The sequence below is a fragment of the Erigeron canadensis genome, chromosome 5 (assembly GCF_010389155.1).
Source record: "Erigeron canadensis isolate Cc75 chromosome 5, C_canadensis_v1, whole genome shotgun sequence".
In the NCBI taxonomy this organism is placed as follows: Eukaryota; Viridiplantae; Streptophyta; class Magnoliopsida; order Asterales; family Asteraceae; genus Erigeron; species Erigeron canadensis.
In genome coordinates this window covers 28174240-28194769 of record NC_057765.1, presented here as the reverse complement: position 1 = coordinate 28194769, position 20530 = coordinate 28174240, and the positions used below count along the sequence as shown (strand labels likewise).

Below are 20530 nucleotides of genomic sequence, written 5' to 3'. Positions count from 1 at the left end.
AAGTTAGACATCACCATCATGAGAGTGTCATAGTTCGCATTAATACAACTATTATTTTGTTCAATGTTTTTATACTTCTTATTATTCTTATATTTTTTGTATTGTTGCTACATATATTGTTGCCTTTATTATAACATGGGTTCGAAAATATAACATAAATGAATTTGTGTTACATTGATACTACTATTTATTGTTCGTATCCAAAATTTTATTTGTCTAAAATCCGTGTTCCACAACAACATGAGGGAAAAATGACTATTTACTTCTATTAATGTTTATGGTTTCCGGTAGAACTAATCATTTTCTATATAATGTTCACGGAAAAAAAAACGTTTTTTATATATGAATTTTCATCAAAACTTATATTTCTTTTATATATCATTACAACGGTGTCTGTAGTTTGTACTAAGACAATTTAATTTCATTCAAGTTATACTAATATTGGTATTGATTTTCTAATACAAAGTACTTATTTATGTGTTTTTGGCTTAATAATACGCTTTTATAATATACTTTTATCGTTATGTAGATACCACTGTAATGCCCTGATTTTTTTTTCTTTTTTATTATTTGTATATTTAAAATGAATATTTAAAATCTCATTTCACTTTAAAACCTTCAAATTCCTTTATCGCATTCAAAAATGTTTATTTATTAAATGAACATTAATCTGAACATTTTAAAGTAATTTTATTTCCATGGAATAACGTTTTTAAAATACTTTATACGGGGAGTCGGGCACTGAAAGCTTGATTTAAAAGAAATATTACCACGGGTTGGTCTATTGCAATATATGTCTTTTTCCAGTTGCCATAGCCTTTACATCATTTCCTTTAGGTCTTCCCCTTGCTTGTTTTTCCCGCCTACAAAATGTTAACCACTAAAAAGTAAGCTAACGCTTAGTGAGTTCTAATCTACAGGCGTAACCGTTTCACGTGAACCTAGCACTTCATGTGTCCCTGACACCTTATGTGGCCCTGCCACTTCATGTACCCCCGGTGCTTTTGTGTGTTCCCAACACTTCTTGTGGCCTCGCCACTTCATGTACTAGTACTTTTATGTTATGTGGCCACGTCACTTCTCGCATTCGTGTGCCCCCGGCACTTATCATTTTACTATTGTGCCCCCGACACTTTACAATTATACTTGTAAAAATAGAACTCACCTGTAACAGGTTATCCTGTGATAACAATTGATATAAAAAAATAAAATAAAAAAATAAAAGATTTATTATAAGAACAAATAATAATTGATATTTGAAGAGTACATTGTTCTTATTTGTGACGATTACAATTGAAAAATTCAACCTCCTTTTATACATGAAGCAGGCGGTTTATAGATGGAAATACATTCAATGTTTACTGAAACTATTATGCAATTTAGTAGGATATCATTCAAACCGGGAAATGATGTGTAGCTGATCCCTTAAATCTTTTCCTTTCTAACATCCTTAGCCGGTACAATCCCACGTTCGTTATCACCTATTTCGATCATTATCAAAGATTTTCGTTACTTATCATCCGACTTCATTTTCATTACATTTTATGCCATGCATCACATCTAACTTCACACTTTAGCTTTAGCTTACTAAAATTCATAATCGACTTGTTAATCATACATGACAACTTTCCACGTTCACATCTAAATTTTATAGGTTAATTGCTAAGTTACCGTATGTATAACTTGGAATAATAAACTAGTAAATTGCTACTAACTTCTTGCTTCCAAAACAAACACATTTCAAGTACACCAATCGATATTAATAATTTAGCATTATTCTTTTTTCTTTTTTTCTTTTTCTTTTTTTTTTTCCTAATGCTATAATAACGATAATCTTAATAGAGACAATAGTTTACCATTATAAGTTCATCTTCACCACCGTCAATGCTAACAAACTAACCCATATCAATTTCATGACTTGTATTTTAAAAATACAATAACCTATTTTTATATTGTCCTGTAGCCATTATAATCACAATATTACTAGAATTTTAATAACTTACGTACTATATATACAAAATAATGATTAACTTAATTACCTCTTATAAATATTTGAACCATAGTTCACTGAAGTAAATATGGTTTGTTTCTTTCCGCGTTCTTCTTCGGACGTAGCTCACAACATATACCAACTTCCAAGATCATTTGATTTATACAAATATTGCTATGACTTTTTAATTTAAATTATATGAGGAATAAAGATTCAGAATATTCTAAATAAAAAGTGAAATGAATTTGGAGTTTCGTCCCAATCCTGTTTGTTCTTCACTTTAGTTGTCACATACACCTATGATTTTATTTCTTTTAACAATAGTGTATATCATTAGTTTTACATCACATAAGTCGGCTAGCTATATTTCTTAAGCATGTCACGTATCACTTATGTTGTGTTCTTAAGTTTATATTTAAAAGAAAAGAAAAGAAAGAGAGATAAGTGATTAGAAAAGAAAGGGCTTTATTTCTTTCCTTTCAAATCACGCCAAAAGTGGGATGATTGATTTTACACTAAATTAACTAGAATCTTCCATCCATTTCTCTTCAAATCACTTCATTTCATTCCTTAAAAAAAACTCAAGAACACAAAAAGTTATAACATCTTTTAGTTTTTTTTCCTTTCCTTCTCAAATAAGACTCAAGAAATCAATTAACTTACTTAACCCTTAAGAAACACTCCATGCTATTTTAGTCCCTCAATTTTATTTTTCTTTTAACTATTTATATTTTAGATTTTGTATTATAAACTATCGAAAACATATATAAATATAAGATATTTCATTTATCTATAAAAATAACAAATAATAATTCTTTAAATATTCAGGATGTTACAACTCTCTCCTACATAAATCATTCGCCTCCTCGCGAATATGTAACACCCCGAGCTAAGGCTCGAAATATTACGGAAATTATATAGCAAATGGAGGAATTATCGTAGGCAAACTAAATGAATTAAGTGAATTCGGTGAATCCAACAACAAGTCAAATATTCATACAAAATGCACAAGGAGCAAGTGACCATCAAAGTTTACAAAAATAATAGTCTAACGATGGCAATCGATCCTAAGCATAATGCAAAAGTGGGCGAATGAATCGTTGATCCATGTAAGTCCAAGCCCGGGTCAAAAGCCAGTAAAAATCATCCATCACGTCCTTGGTTCACCTGATTACCTGAAAAGTGTACTAAACAAGTCAACACTAAGTTGGTGAGTTCGAAGTGATGGTTCACGGAGAACCATTGTCAATACCACAATATCAATCATATTGTTATCAATAATAGAGAGTAAATATGTGAAATCATGAGTACAAGTGGAAGTCATAATAATTTACTCATCTTATCTATCGTAAGTGAGTCAACCGTAATACCTAAAACCACAAGTAGTGTTTGCCTGCGTGTGTCCCACATAAGGAGTTAACTCGCGTGTATCCCGCATAAATGAGTTAACTTGCGTGTGTCCCGCATAACTCAAACATAACCATACATTCAACCATTCCCTCCACATATCCATCAATTGTCAAATCATCAATCCAACCAATACAATACATACATACACTTAGGAGGATTATACTTTCAATGATTCTTGATGCTTGTCTACAGGGTCACCCGCAGCCTTTCCACCACATCGCAAACCCTATGAAGGCATAATCGACTTCCATGTATGTACATCTATCCTAAGCATAACAATTCTCAACACAAGCATGCACATAATCAACCAACGTGTCATTCAAACCATCAATCAATCACAAATCAATCAATCAACAAGTAAACACATAATGTACACTTTCCAGCCCAAATCTCAATTGAGTAGGGAGCTACGGAACTCACCTTGATCGGCAAGACTCAAGTTAAGAATGATCACAAGCGTACAATATTCGTCACACGATCACAACCTATAGTTATACAATATGCATATCAATACACGTTCGTAATTTCATTATTCGGGACTCGCTCGATCATGAGAATCAAAATGATAATATTGGGTTGATACGAGATTAAAAGGATGTTAAGAATCGGCTTGACAAGGATTAAACGAGTTAAAGATATACAAGAAGGAAGTAGGCTACAACATGGGTAAGAATGGTTTGACTAAAAAGTCAAACCTGGCCAAGAACATCCAAACCCTAATTCGACACTTAAATTCCGATTTTTTTGAGGTTCAAGACTCAATTTGACATATAATCAACATGATTGAACATAACAAACATAACCCCTTTAATAATTTCGTTCCATAACATCACTTTAGACTCAAGAATCGTTCTTGACCCATTTTGGCCTCACAAAACCCTAATTCGACATAGACCTTGATTTGAAGAGTGTTAAGACATGTTTTGAGCATAATTTGACATAAGTAATATGTATGAAACTAACCCATACTTTAAAATCGTTCCATAACCTCAATTAAGCCTCAAATCCAATTTTTGACCTAAATTATCCAAGTTGTCAACCCCAAGATCGACCCATTAAGCTTTTGAACCAAAAATTGACTAAGGGTTGTTTAGGTTACACTTGAAACATGATTATAAACATTTACCACTACAAAAATTCGACCCATATCATCAGTTGGGTATAAAACCCGGTTTTTGACCCATATGACCACTTAGAACCCTAATTTTGACCCAAGAATGACTTTACTTGGAAAAATGACTCAAAATGATTCTATAGGATTAGAAATGAGTTTATAAATATGAAATGATGTTATTGAGACAAGTTAACTTACCAAAATCACCAACAAGGCCTCAAATCCGAATTTAAGCTATATGGAAGGATTTCTTGCACTTTGACTTTCAAAATTTTGATATGATATAGTAATGATGATAATGATGTTGATTCTTTCACCAAACTAGCTTCAATAACATTAAGTAATGATGATTTTCCAGAGAGAGAGAGGGAGATGTAAGAGTGTGTTCTTAAGTGTGTTTAGAGAGAAAGAGTTGAAGAGAAAATGAATGGGTGGATGAGGTTAAGTCTAAGATAAAAGGGGGTGTGGGTGTCAGTTTTTAATTTCAGCATCTTTAGACTAATACTTTGAGTATTAGTCTATTTTTCGGATTTCAGCACCTTTAGACTAATACTCTGCGAATTAGTCTCATTCTGTCTATTTAGACTAATACTCTACGAATTAGTCTATTTACTGATTTTGCCACATTTAGTCTACTAGAAGCACGAGTTATACACATGAAGGATGAATCCGAAATGAAAAGGCAAATGTTACCTACATAATTAACGGAAGTCAATGGGTCCATCACCACGAGTGTTACAATTAATCACAATGTCAAATAGGTCAAAATTCGCGAATGTTACAAAACGAGTCAAAACCACGGATGTTACAGAATATCTTTCGTTAGTATACTTAGTATATCTACTCATTTTTTCTTAATTGTTTTACAGATCTCATTATATCCTTTTGTTTATAAATCTTTTATCTCAAAAACCGTACATCAATAAATTATAAAAATTATATGGGTGTTCTTAAAATTTCATGCTCTTTCATTAGAGATGTCATTCGATATACTTTCGACGAATTTTTAAGTCTGAGGGCGCAGGCCGTACGGCTAAGGCATTTGACTATCACACTCTATGACATATCAACTCTTATGACCTATCACACTATGACATATCACACTCTATGACTTAGATATCACCCCCACCATCTCACCTCCGCAACGCGCGAGTACTTACTCTCGTAACTCAAAAAAGTAAAAAAGAAAAAATTTGATATAAATAAATGTAATAGTGACAACGGACAAGTAAGCATTATTTATAAAATAACGATGTTATAAAAATCTTATTTTTTATTTGATTAGGGGGATTAATCATTTTTTTAAAATTTATATGGATTTGGTTAACCAAATAATGAACCCAAAAACTGAATAATCCAACCCATATAACCCGAACCCATTTGGGTTGGGTTGGGTTGGGTCAGGTTAATTGGTATGTTTAATGTTTTTTGAGTTAATTGCAAGATTGGTCCCTGTGGTTTGTACAATTTAGCAAGGAGAGTCCCTTTTCGAGAATTGTTGCAATGGGGGTCCTTATTTTGAGAATTTTTTTGCAAATTTGGTCCCTTTTTGACAGATTCGTTAAAGGTGACCGTTAAGTGTGCACGTGTGCCGCACGTGTGGGGGTATGTACGTACTTTCTACCCCACAGGGACCCCCATTGCTAAAATGAAAAAACCACAGGGACCAATCTTGCAACTTTTTTAAAAATCCATCACTAAATAATACTACCTTTTAACTTTCCCAAATTTTTTTTTTATTAAGTTATTAACTTAAATATAATTTATAACACTTTTTAACTTTTCATGATTATTTGTTGTTAAAAACTAAAAACATATAACCACTAAAAATTAAAAGGTATTATTTAGTGATGGATTTTTAAAAATTGTAAGTTTATAAAACTTTTTAAAAAGGTAAAAGGTATTAGTTAGTGATGGATTTTTAAAAATTGTAAGTTTATAAAACTTTTTAAAAAGGTAAAAGGTATTAGTTAGTGATGGATTTTTAAAAATTGTAAGTTTATAAGACTTTTTAAAAAGTTAAAAGTTATTATTTTTTTTCGAACATTCAGTTGGTATGCGACATCACGGCCCATGGTCAACATTTCGTATTTAGTGATGAATTTTTAAAAATTGTAAGTTTATAAAACTTTTTAAAAAGTTAAAAGGTATTAGTTAGTGATAAATTTTTAAAAATTGTAAGTTTATAAAACTTTTTAAAAAGGTAAAAGGTATTAGTTAGTGATGAATTTTTAAAAATTGTAAGTTTATAAGACTTTTTAAAAAGTTAAAAGTTATTTTTTTTTCCGCACATTCAGTCGGTATGCAACATCACGGAAACCTCACCGTATAATGGTAAAGCCTTGCACGTACCTTAGACAACGAGATGTTGACCATGAGCCGTTACAAGTATTTGAAGGAAAAAACCCCAAGATTTGACATCCCTATGGATCGAACTCAAGACCTTGAGTAAAACCTGGGATGCCTCTGACCAGTTGGACTAATCATCATTGGCTAAAAGTTATTATTTTAGTGATGGATTTTTAAAAATTGTAAGTTTATACAAATTTTTAAATATTTACTGGTGCGTTTTTAAAATTGTAAGTTTAAAAAATAAGTTTTATAAACTTAGAGTTTTTAAAAATTCATCACTAACTAATACCTTTTAACTTTTTAAAAAGTTTTATAAACGTACAATTTTTAAAAATCCATCACTAAATAATACCTTTTAATTTTTAAAAAGTTTTATAAACTTAGAGTTTTTAAAAATGCATCACTAACTAATACCTTTTAACTTTTTAAAAAGTTTTATAAACTTACAATTTTTAAAAATCCATCACTAAATGATACCTTTTAATTTTTAGTGGTTATATGTTTTTAATTCTTTAACAACAAATAATCATGAAAAGATAAAAAGTGTTAAAAATTATATTTAAGTTAATAATTTAATAAAATTATTATTATTTTTTTTTGGAAAAGTTAAAACGTACTATTTAGTGATGGATTTTTAAAAAAGTTGCAAGATTGGTCCCTGTAGTTTTTTCATTTTAGCAATGGGGGTCCCTGTGGGGTAGAAAGTACGTAAATACCCCCACACGTGCGGTACACGTGCACACTTGATGGCCACCTTTAACGGATCCTTCAAAAAGGGACCAATTTTGCAAATAATTCTCAAAATAGGGACCCCATTGCAACGATTCTCGAAAAGGGACCCTCCTTGCTAAATTGTACAAACCACAGGGACCAATCTTGCAATTAACTCATGTTTTCTTAGACACACCCCAGTGGCATCTATCACGAAGCCATGAAGGTATGCCAAGCAACTAAATCAAAATAATTATCCAATGAGATGCGAGAAGCTTAAGATCTAAAAGTTCTACTGAGATCTTATCAAAATCAATTATCTCATGGTGTTTTTATTGTCAGAGAGAACATTTGGACCTTGAAAATGACGCAAGTAGTGACTTGGTCGAGAAACAAAGAGCGAGCACCCAACTTGGTCGGAGATACTATGAAATGAAATGTTTTTAAAATCTGATAATGATCACACTTCTCTTCTGAATGCCAAAAAGTACTGTATATATCTGCGATGAAATTGGATCATATCCATTGCATGGAAGAAGGTATATCTTTTCTAAGTACTTATATTGTTTCCCTTTTATTCAAATAATATATTTAGTTAGACACCACGGTTACGAAGATAAATTAAAATTGCTGATAGCTATGCTTTTTGGCTGAGAAAAATGAGGATGATAGTGAGTTGCTAGCCTGGGCCTGGAAATTAAGTAATATGGAAATTACCAAAAGTGATAGTTAGTTTGGATTTACACAATTACTCGTAAGTTAAATGAATCAAACTACGTAAAAAGCCCATTAAATCAATTACAAAACACAGGCAGTGCAACTAAAGCTATTTTAAGTGCTTCTACTAGTAGAACAATTATCGGACTTATAACCATTAAAAGAGTATATCCAAAAAAAGAAGAAAAAAAAGTACATATAGCTTTATAAAATGACCCATCGATCATGTATTCTCATCCCAAAATAGTTTAAAAAGGGATCCATGTACTCACGTCTAGCAGCATTTAGTCATGACAAACATAGGGTATTCCGGATTCACGTGTGACATAAACAAGGAAGGCTTTTGAAGATATTGAACCAAAGTAACCTTTATTGCAAGAACACTACCACTTGTCAGCTTAATCCCTTATGACTAGCTTATAATTTCCTTAAAACCCTTGTTATAGAGCTGAGATATATTCGAGGGTGAGAGAATTGTTGTTTGTGTGATTTGAATTAGGAGTTTGAGTCCTCCATTTATAGCACAAAAAGGGAGGTGGTTTGGAGTTGATGTCGTGAGTTACAAGGATGGAAATGAGAGGTGTCCACTGTCCGGCCACATCTTTTTTATCTTTCAAATGAAGAGGGCGATGGAGGGTTGTGGTCGTTCATCAAAATGGTGAAAAATGGCAGTCTAGACTCTAGAGAGATGAGGACGGAAGGCTAAAACTAGTTAGTGAATAAGGTTCCAGTGGGAGTGTTTTTTACACATCCTTCAATATCCTTGTTTGTCCTTCCTTGTCCATAGCATTGAAGTATGTTCATCGTTGCTTGTCCATAGTTAAAGGACATATTTTTAGATATCCTTAGGATATCCATAGTATTAATTTTTTTCTTTTTTGTATATGAAAAAGGATTTGTAAAGATGTTTGTATGGTTGAAGGTAAAATTAAAGGATTTGTAAGAATTTGTAAGGATTTTAAGGATTGATAAGGATATGATGTGGCAACTAAAACACGGCTAAGGACGCCCTTAGCATTGGAGATATCATGGAGGTGTTGCTACTCGTTGTTTGTTTGTTTGTTTTTGGGCAGATTTTTACCAATGAAGGAGGGGTTCTATTTGTCTTTTTACTTGCATCAACTTTGATTTTGTTTTTTGTTTTTTTTTTTTTTGTCATAGCCTATGTATGTTACATGTTTGAATCGAATATATGATAATAATACTATAATTAAAATAGCTTTTGATGTCAATGAATGGTAATCTTAGATTAAACTTACCAAAGAAAGGTTAAAAAATATCTGATCCTTGGCTGCTAATTGAAAGGTTTTCAAGCCGTTAAAGCCGTGTCCATGATTTTCAAAAATGAATATTTAAGTCTAGCAATTATGTGTTAAGATAGTGAATGGAAAGATGTGTCATGTGATCAAAAGTATGTATATATATACATATATATTTATGAATTTGCTGGCTTCCTATATCAGAAAGAACGAAGGATTTGATGATGTGATTGATTTTGTTTTAATTAACTTAATTAAGTTCAAAAATAAAATTTGTTCGACTGGATTTTTTGGCGGTTCTTACTTGCAATGATGTGGGTAAAAGTTGCCCCTAGGCGTGCCATTGGGTGGGTTGCAGAACTTTCAAAGCATGGTTACCCGAGTGTTCTAGAAATTTCACTTACAAACAAACAGGAACATGCCATCTGAAAATCAGGCTTTACCATCATGAGTTGGAAGTCATTGTTCCCTGCAACTCTACTGCTGTATATAGTAGCGGACTTGAAATTGATAAACGGTTGCTCGCTGAGTTTTTTGCAGGAGGTTGCAGTACGAAATTGACAAATTAAAGCGGATAAACAGTGATGCTGAACCTTTAAATGTTCCAAAAAACTTCTGCTCTGAGACTCATACTGAGAGAGATGATATATCATTAGTCAATTCTGGCTTAAAATATTCACCAATCCATGTTTATCAAACTCATATGCTAATGATTAGTCAGAAGATGATGATGTCCCTTTGGTCTCACTCTCTCGCTGAGATGACTATCGATCTAAATCTAAACACTGTAGTCAAAGAGTTAGTCAAAAATTGGGTCGTCTGTTCCTTTCTGATGACGAAGATGGATAGCAGGAAGTGCAGTGTCCTCGTGGAAGAGTCCCCACAAGAACATGTTTCCATTTCTAAAGAATATTGTCAGTCACCACTTGTTATTTGACTAATATTTATCACTTCGCCAATGTTTGGTTTCTTTTGCAGTCAATAATAGACACGATCTCGGTAGTCATATCGATGAATATCAGGGAAGACATCTCTGATTTATAATAAGGTTTCTTAACTTATTACTGCTGGTTGATATTAATTTCTGAATGGTTATATTTACACTTGACAGGATGTCTCGCCAGTTCCTTTTAAATTTGAAGTCCGTTATTGTAATCCTGTACGTACGGACGAAACTACTTCTTCCCACAAAGGCAGGATTTTAAAACAAGCCACACAAACTGCAAAAGATTTCAGATGCTCAAGACCTCTTGGAGATGTGCATAACGGTGTTACTGAAAATCTATGTCACAAAATGGGTGATTTGGTTTATCATACATTCAGTATATTAATCATTCAAGTCATGGTTTCTTCAGCTTATCAGTGACTTACTAAAGGTTCTGCGGTGTCATTGCAATTAACGTAAACTATTTTTTTGGTTATTCTCAGATAATTCACTTTTGGCTTCGTTTCTGGAACCAGCAGCTGGCAAATGAACAGAAGCATCCTATATGAATTTTCTTTTGATGGCTGTCAAATCGCTATTCGTTTCTCGCGGAAACATATTATATTCAAATTTAAGGATGTCTCTGTACACATCGAACCCGTCACATGTAAATATGGTGGTAAGCAGAGCATTGAAGATATGAAGGTTGAAGTTGCATACTTATACTTCTTGAAACTAAGTAAAGAGAAGAGGTTGAGAGGTATGATTACAATAGCTCTTAATATTGCTTTCACTGTTCTTTTTGTTTATTAATTATAAATATCTTGAATGGACCAAGCACTCGCAGTATCAAAATTTGATTCTGGCTTTTTGGCATACAATTATCAATGTAAACAATATGACACATTTGCTTATCCATTCAGTGAGTTCTGCATTAGCAAAGTTTGAACAGTCTTGCAATAATATGTTCCCCATGATAATATGTGCTTAATATAGCTATGTGATTACAATGACAAACGTATCAAGTATATGCTCTTTAGCTGAACTGGAATGAAGCTATATGAAGTATGTACCTCATATATCACGGCCCCTAAACATTAATTGATTGAAAATGTTTATATTAGATTATCCAAAATTGCAATGACGAACCGTTGCTCACTGAGCAATGTGCTTGTGTCTCGCTTGGAAGTGTTGAATATTTCTGGAATTTATTTGAATGATAAATGTTCAGACATGGCATTACCACAATCTTGCAGAATTGCAAAGGGGCTATGATATTTCCTATTAAATAAAGTTATTACATCCAAGTATGCACATTATATGATAATAAGTTTCAGTAAAACAATGAAATCTTTTGTTGTGTGTGCTACAGAGTTTATCCATTCACATGCAAAAAAAAAAAAAGACAAATTACAGATGTACAGTTGATGGCCACTATCGCATCAAAACACTAAGCCCAAGTTATTTTCTTGGAAAAACAGTTATAGCCATATATCGGTTTTAGGGTTATAGAAACCTGTTTTTGATCCGGTTTTGTATGGGGGATTTTTCTATGTGAAAACAGGTTTCTTTTCGTTTTTTAGGCATATAGAATTTGGTCCGGTTTTGAAGATTCACGTGGAAAGTGGCAAATGAGTGGGCTGATTATCGGGGTCAAAACAAGTTGTTTATAAAATGAAACTGGTGCGGTTGGGGTCACCCGAATAATTTTGGTCTCAATTTGTGCTTAAAAATACCTGGAATGTTAAGTATAATACATAAGCTCTTATCACAATAGTATCTTCTTTTACTTTATCAAAAAAAGTTGTTTTCTTTTATCCTATTTTTACATCAAGGGATGCAAAAAGGTGGGTGCATTGAATATACATTCTCGACCAGTTTTCTGTTTTACAAAAGTTTCTATTGGCCTGCTTGACCTGTCGGTAATGAAACATAGTCTAAAGCGACCAGATCATAAGTAAATGGATCATGATTGCCACTTTTAGTGTGAATTGTAACTTTTTAGTCTTTGTGTTCATATGTCAAGCGGACCTAAACTTTCTACCATTGAACAGGATACAATAGCAATATATATTAAGTTTTCTGGGTTAGTCTGTTGGATAAACTTGTGGCTCTAAAGAAGTATACATCGTTGAATAAATTTGGTTTTCCATTAGTGTATTGAATACATCAAGTTTTTCCTCTAAACATTTGAGAGCGATATTTGTCTTTTCGCTTTGCAGCTTTATGCGACTAAGTGACAGCCTCTGTATTGGACCTGTTAGAAAGCAATCTACATTGCTTTATATTTTTTTGCTTATATATTTTATTAACGACTATTTGTGGTTGAGGAGAGAGCTATATAGTTGATGGATTCATTTTGCAAGAATCATGTCAAGCTTTATTTATCATCTTGTTTGCTGACAGCAAATTTTATTATGATGCTCAGTATGCATACATCTTTGATCAGTCATATGCTTTAGCTGAACTAATGCTCGTGGGAATCAACATATGCAAGAGGTAGGATTTTTATTAAAATTCTCAGGTTTACTATATATATTCTTTCTAGCTATTCAAATAACTAGCTATATGCATAGTGGGCCTTTTGTCACAAAGTCTAAGTTGCCTATAAGCAAAAAGACGTCTAACCCTAAAAAGAAAAGGAATGCAGCCACGTAGTGAGTACAAAGCAAACTACTATTTCGCCTATCACTACACGAAAAGGCCTACTTATCCCGTGAGCAATAACACATAACCCCAAGATAACTCATTCCCTATGGCCACTGCTAATGTGAAAGCACATATGGGCCTAATGGTGACTAGTGAAGATGCTTTATAGTATTGTTTATATCTTGGATTATATGAATAATGGTTGACATTTATATATATGAGCTTGTTTGGGTTTGCTTGCTACAAATCAAATTCTTAAACACTGCTTATTTATTTATAAGATTTTGACAGAAAACGACTAACAAATGCAGGGTGGCACTGCTTTGGCATCACTGCTCAAAAACCTCATTGCCATATAAAGGTTCTTGATTTGAGCAAGTGCCAACTCGGTCTTGTTCGTCTACTCAGTATTCTTTAGTCTTTAGCTACCAACGCTATCGAGGAACTCAACTTGTCAGAAAATGCTCTTCAAGAGGAATATGATACTTTGGTCAAAGTCAAATCACATGGGAGCTAAGCTTAGATGGTGACCACTATTTAATTGAGCTTGAGGTTGCTGATAGTAAAGATGAAGCTGATATGATGAGCCAATAAAACCTGCTCATAATGCTAACTGCAAAAGTTCATCTGAAGATGATGTTTCCAAGTCCAACCCAACATTTATTCAGGTGCTTTCATCTGCCATTACTGCAGCAACACATCTTCGGTTACTTGATGGTAGCAACAACGGAAACTCAGAGCAAGTTGTATGATACTTGGTCATTGAAACCAAGATGTTGTTTGACACGAAGGCATATTCAGGGAAGCATCATTCATGCATCAGTCATCTGCATGCTCAAAATAAAAATCATTTTTTTTTAATCAGTCAAGCCTAATCTATGTTGCAATGCAAAGCCATGCTGCAAAAAGTGAATATCTATTTATTTATTTCTCGATTGTATTTATGTTACAATATGAGAATTTAGCATGGGTTGTGCGAAATATGGGTGAATTCTGCATGTTACAAGGAATATATAGATTCAAAAGGAAGGACCATTTCTCAATGCAAAGCCATGCTGCAAGCAAGTTTCACCCAATACCATATTTTACAGGTTATATGTCTTAATATCATATACAATTGTTAGGTACCTTAAGGTAAATAGGTTGTTTTGTGGGTTTTTTTTTTTTTTTTTTTTGAAAAGTTTGTGGTTTTATCTAGTGTAGAAAAGAACCCTTTACTTACCTTACTGATTTTTTGGTACTTTTATGCATGTGACCAAAATAAAAATGATTCAAGTCATTTAACCTGATTTATCTATAATACCGTATCTCTTGAAGTTTGATATGAGATGCATCTTTTTTACTCTAAAATTTCACTAAGGTGAAGGAGTTGAAACCGATGGTAATGCTGGAATATGGGGTGCTTTGCTTGATGCTTGTCGTGGCCGGATACGTGCAAGGATTTAAATATGGCTAATTTTATTGCCGAAAAGCTTTTGGAGATTGAATCCAAAAGACATTGCATTTATGTGATGTTATCAAATATGAACGAATGGGGCGGTAAGAGGTGGTGAAGAGAGTTGGAGATTGTATTGTTGGATTGAGGTTCAAAATCAAGTTCATGTTTTATCATCTGGTTATGGGTTGTGGCTTGAAAATATGAATTTTTAGTGATGACCTTCGGGAACTAATGGCTTAAATTAGTAACACAAGTTAAATACTTATCATCGATGTCACATGACAGTTAATAAGGGTTGTACCCATGTTAATACCCTTCCAATGAGAAACATGAGATTCCGATGATTGCATGTCCTTCCTTGACAGACCAGGACGGCAGGGTGTGACTCAGTCCCTTGACAAGGTGAATCACAAATCAACCTGGTTGTTCTCAAATCTTGCGTGATTTGATACGTTTTTTTTTTGGAACGCATTTGATTGTTCAGTTATAAATGATTTATGTTAGGATATATGAGGAACGAGGTTTTTACTCTGATTAACCCACTCACATAAGCGTGCACTTTTCTTGTTCAGCAAATGATTTATGTTGGAATAAAGCCATAAAGGTGCTCAGCCTTGTTTCTTAAACCAGAGTTGATTAGTGACTTACGAAAACAATACATAACTTAATACATGCGACCTGTAACCTTAAAATAGCAGAGAACTTGGATCTAGTTATTCGAATCAACTCACAAAAATCTTAAAAAAGAAACCACCCATATTTAAATCAATAGTATTATACGTATGTGAATCTGCATATCTGATTTTGAACAAGTTCAAAAGGGAATTTCTTTGCCACCAAAGATCAACAATCTTTGTTATGTGTCAAACTCACACTACAACATCAGTAACTGAAGCATCTCAACGTAAGGGACGAGTGGCTACAAAAATTGCCACCATTTCTACCGGTGGATTGTGAATATTTTGTAGGTTTAAAATATTCTCACTATGTCAAAATAATGTTCTTCGTTGCCACCAGAATCATTACTGCCACAACAGTATCCCAACAAGGTTCAAAAACAAGGTACAAAACTGAGTCTGGTTATCATTTACCTTGAACCAAGACGGAAAAGACTGATGTGATAGATAATCATAAAAAAAGGAGCAATTTCTTTCAACCAGGACAGTGACCTGTAGCAATCTCCAAATTGTCAAACGTCATCGAACTCCGTTTTTGGGTCCCAATTCTGCATAATAATGTAATATATAATATAATTCCTTAAGATGGGGAAAACTAAGCAAAATAGAGACGAATAACTATGACGGATAAAAAGATCCATGATCTTTAAAAAATTTGAAGCTAGTCATGCACAGTATCAAGAACTTCATGGATAATATCATTTGTTCTCTTTTAAAACTAGATCTGTGAACATTCGTTATTCACTTGTTTGGAATTTTTACTCCCATTCATGGAAAAAAAACATCAAAGAACCAAATCTAATTTCAGCATCAAAGAACCAAATCTAATTTCGGCATCAATGAAACTTCAAGAATGGGTAATTGAGAAAGAAGTAGTTGATACGGATCGTATTTTATGAGTAAATGAAAGCAAGTAGCAACTAAGAAGTCAAACTTTAAAGAGAGTTGATCAATATACTTACACTAATTCCGCATCCCCGGAACCTATGCTTGGCAATTTCTCTTGCATGGTAATATTCGTTTTCTAAAAAGAAACTAATCACCGCATATCTGGACAACAGATTAAGTTTAATTATAACAATAATGTGCAATATAGTATTACCTCGTCCAAAATTATATGTCCACCTTTCTTTTTCTGGTTATCCCAAACTAATCGTCAACTACTAGAAATAATATTGAAATTATTTAAGTTTACCATATGACATTACCCATAATCAAAATTTTTATTTGCAAAACTGAATAAAAGCATTAAATACTTGTTAAAGGTAAAAACATCTTTTTGTGACAATACAAAGAACAGATTTGCAATGAACTCATTATCCTTATAGTTTGTGTTTTTATAGGTGGAAAATAATTTTGGGACAAAAGAAGTAGAATGTTTAGAACTTATGGATACCCCCTTGAATGAAACAAGATCTTACTCGTCAAAATACCAACATCTTAATGATGTTAAAGCATTAAATAGTTATTAAAAGGTAGAAACATCTTTTGTGGCTTTTGCAAAAAACAACTTTGCAACAAACTCGTTATATTTATACTGTTCTTATATATTGGAGAATAATTTTGGGACGAAAGGAGTAGAATAGTTATATATTATAAATACCCTTTGAAGGGAAGACGATCAGGCTCATCATCATACCAATCTCTTAATGCTTGAACTTGAGGCTCTAACTCTTCCTCTACTGCCTCTAAATGAGTTTGTAATAGTCTGATTCTGCAATTCATTCCATTAAAAAGGTCCTCCAGAAGCCTGATGACCTGCATCCCAAGTGTTTATGTTTTAGTGATTTTAAATAAAAAAAAAAAAGTAAATAAATTATGAATAAAGAACTTCAACTTTTTCCTAAACTTACCTTGGCTTCAAGTGTGAGGTTTGTGAAGGATTGAAGTAAAAAATGGTACTTAAAATTACTACCATCCAATTCCTCCATGTGCACTGCTATCCTGTAAACACTCACGAATACACATTTAAAGATGCAGTATGGGGGAAAATATCATGAGAACTTCTTGATCATATTCTATCAAATTTATACTCGTGATATATAACTTATTAACTTACCCTTTGTACTCTTTAACAGACACCATCATACCATCAATGTTGTGATGATGACGCAAAATGCAACTCTATAATGGATAAAAGATAAAGTTGAACTCTAATCAACAAGACATGATTCAAACATATAAAAAACAAGCAAGGGAAAAAAGAGATATACCTTCATGTCATTGGTGAGTTGCATTTTCACAACAAATGAGCGTGTGAAAGTGAGAACAGAGTGACTATTTTCAGGAGTAAATGAGTGCACATGAAGGTACTTTCCACCCGTTACTTTCCCATAACAGCCGAAGTACGAATAGCTGTAGATGTTCAAATTCAAAACATATATATATATATATATATGTATATGTATATGTATATATCATCCCGTCGAAAACAAAGTTTATAAAACTTGATTAATGAATAAATAAACTCACAAAGCATTCTTCACAGTAGAAGGGCGTATGTTAGATACCAAGAATTTACACTGCAATCACAAATTGTTAAAGGTACATTAGATAAACTATAGGTTTCAAAGGGGGTTTGAATACAAAAAGAGTGTTTTAATTATGTGCTCAGAAGCCAATCGGGTTGGTGGCCCATTGGTAAGGTCTCTGGGCATTCCACCGGGGTCCGAGTCTCGCTTCCTACATTTGTAGGAGTGGATTATTGGGGGGTTTTCGAGAGTGGAGGGTTTCATCTCAAGCATTCGTGTAATGTAAGAGTAGGGGTGAGATAGTTTGTTGTTCTGAAAAAAAGAACATTTGGACTCAGGAGTTACCTTAACTTCATGGGTAGGAGACATCTCCTTAATTCTAAGAGATCTCCTTGCCATCGTTGAAAATCTATAGGAAGACAAACTCAAAATATATACTCATGTTATAATAGATAAATCTTGAAAACTATTGCTACAATAACATATGATTCACCCTACAATGTTGAAATAGATAAATTTTAAAAACTATTGCTACAAATAACATATGATTTTGTCTACAACCTTACAAATTATAAATATGAGACCCACTTAATCATAATAATAATTATAGAAAAAATCAATGACATCATTACTACTAATATCCAATTAACCAAAAAACAAAGTCATTGATTCCTTTCTGGTAAGGGTGGCCGTAGTACCGGGCCAAGTAGGTGAGAACCCAAGGGCATCAAACAAGTAGGGGCATCAACTTTTTTTTTATCTATCTTAAATATATATATATATATATTATATATATATGAAAAAAGTTAATATACCTAAGCTTAGGTATCTAACAGCCACGTATTCCCATTCTCTATATATAATATATTATATATAGGGTTAAGTGCATCGGAACGTTACTAACTATGGTAGAAAAGTTATAGTGTGCACCAACAACGATATTGGATGTATGTTTCTTAGGGGTCATGCCTCCAAACTGTCCCACCTTCCCAATTCCCTCCAATAAGACTTTGCAAACTCATTTCAACCCTCCTGTCTTCCCAACTAATTTCATTGGCGCCAATGAGATTCCAGCCCTCCCAAATTTTGTATATTTTCCCCCTACATTATTAAACTAAACAATTCTTATAAAAACATAACATATTTTTATAAATTAAAAAAGAAATAAGATGTGTAATAGCCTTTTTTGTGAAATAAGATAAGTAATATTTTTGCTAAAAGTTTACAAATGATTTTTAGTCTCTTTTTCTATGTCACTTCACTCTACAAAAATTTTAAAAAAAAAACATAAATTCACATTTTAGTTTGTTGAAAACACACATAGACATTATTGCTGTACTTTCCTACTGTCTTTTTTATACTCAAATCGAAAACACACAGACACGCACGTTACAAAACACAAACACCACCGCCACCTCCTTCCTACTTCTTCTTCCACCCCCCACCGTCTAACCAACACCGCGTCTGCCCTCGTAGTTTTCATTTGGATTCTACAAAAGACAGTAAGCTCCACCGCTGCCACCGTCGTTTCACTCTTACAAAACACAACTCCGGCTCCAGCGGTAACACAATCACTTGTTTAATTTTTATGTCACCTTTACAAAAAGGCTTCTTTTTACAGTTTCAGCCCTTTAATAGTCACATTTGAGAGGGTTCACCAACGGGCTTTCAACCCTCCAAGCATAACTCCGAAACCCACAAAAGAAAAGGTAAGAAGTGGCTGGAAAAAACAATAGGCAGAAAAACGATGGTGGGTGGCAAAAAAGTTGGTCAGGAAAACCACGGTGGTGCTTAGAAATTATGGTAGTTAGATTTGCAGGTAGCCGCAAAAAATCAAACCCAGAAGTACAGGCGGCCGAAATAGATATTTGCAAGATTTGTTGTTTTGTGTTTTTTATGTGTAAATATGTAATTACTTAATAAAAATTGTAAAGTGAGAAATTCCCATGTTTTTGATATATACACATACACATACACACCGAACACCAAACAAAGAGGAACAAATTGTTGTTTGACATCACACTCTTAACAAATCGTGTCTTTTTCTCTCTCGTAGTTTCTTTATTCTTTTCTTTGTTGCTGTAACTATGTAACTCTCTACTGAGATCCCCTGAATTCAATTCATCCACTCTTTCTTACTTAATTTGTTTATGTATGTATACATGTGTGTGTGAACAATTAGGGTTTATATATTTATGTGGAGGGGATGAAGATTGCGATGGAGGGAATGGTGGCAATTTCACCCCTATGGTGTGTGTATTATATGTATGTATGTATATAGATATATAGATGGACGTAGGAAAGGGAAAAGTACCTCAGATGAGCCCGGTTATTACCAGCGTTGGTGGATCTAATCCGGGTTGGTTTCCTCTTTTCTCGCCGTTTATCTCTCGTTTCTTTTAAGACAGCATTTGTATATAAATGAAGAGGAAGGAATGACTTCAACACTCGCGTAGCAGGATGGACAAGGGAACTAATATATTATCGACCCTTATTATTATAAATATATCACTCTTTTATTAATAACATTTCACTAAAAAACAAACATAGATTATATTTGATTATAATTATTTTTAGTTCAAACTTCCTAACTTAACCTATTTTTTAAAAGTAGTTTGATCCACAAAATATTTTTTAATCAATTGAAATCGATTAAAATGATTGAAATTTAAAGAAAAACTGAAATCCGAAAGTTTTAAAATCTGATTTGTGTATGATTAATATAATTCAATGAAATTCAGTTAAAAAATTAAACATAAATTATATTAAATTACAAAATTAACCTTGATTATATTTTTATAATAATATATGAATTCA

At 33.0% G+C, this 20530-nt stretch overlaps 1 protein-coding gene and 1 long non-coding RNA gene across 4 annotated transcripts; one reads left to right on the top strand and one right to left on the bottom strand.

The window, feature by feature from the left end:
- Positions 1–7804: 7804 nt before the first annotated feature.
- Positions 7805–14232, top strand: LOC122599668. 3 transcript variants are annotated; one of them, XR_006323937.1, is made up of 5 exons: positions 7805–8116; positions 10094–10851; positions 10982–11238; positions 12907–12977; positions 13439–14232. It is a non-coding gene; the product is annotated as an uncharacterized LOC122599668 (long non-coding RNA). The 3 variants fall into 3 exon arrangements; XR_006323938.1 differs by having other exon boundaries at positions 10094–10875; XR_006323939.1 differs by having other exon boundaries at positions 10094–10892.
- Positions 14233–15303: 1071 nt separating this feature from the next.
- On the bottom strand, positions 15304–20185 carry LOC122600666. Its single transcript, XM_043773419.1, has 9 exons — positions 20028–20185; positions 18059–18122; positions 17715–17764; positions 17456–17597; positions 17302–17366; positions 17096–17186; positions 16846–17000; positions 16205–16292; positions 15304–15790 (listed from the first exon to the last, which is right to left on the bottom strand). Exons 2-9 carry the CDS (start codon positions 18110–18112, stop codon positions 15755–15757), a joined length of 681 nt encoding a protein of 226 aa, XP_043629354.1. The 5' UTR covers positions 18113–18122; positions 20028–20185; the 3' UTR covers positions 15304–15754.
- Between the last annotated feature and the right edge of the window lie 345 nt (positions 20186–20530).

Excerpts from the sequence above, each read along its gene's own strand:
- LOC122600666 (XM_043773419.1), bottom strand. The coding sequence starts at position 18,112 with ATGGCAAGGAGATCTCTTAGAATTAAGGAGATGTCTCCTACCCATGAA. Across the intron at positions 17,765-18,058 it reads CTCCTACCCATGAAGTTAAG|TGTAAATTCTTGGTATCTAA; the intron begins GTAACTCCTGAG and ends TTGTGATTGCAG. Across the intron at positions 17,598-17,714 it reads TCTACTGTGAAGAATGCTTT|CTATTCGTACTTCGGCTGTT; the intron begins GTGAGTTTATTT and ends GAACATCTACAG.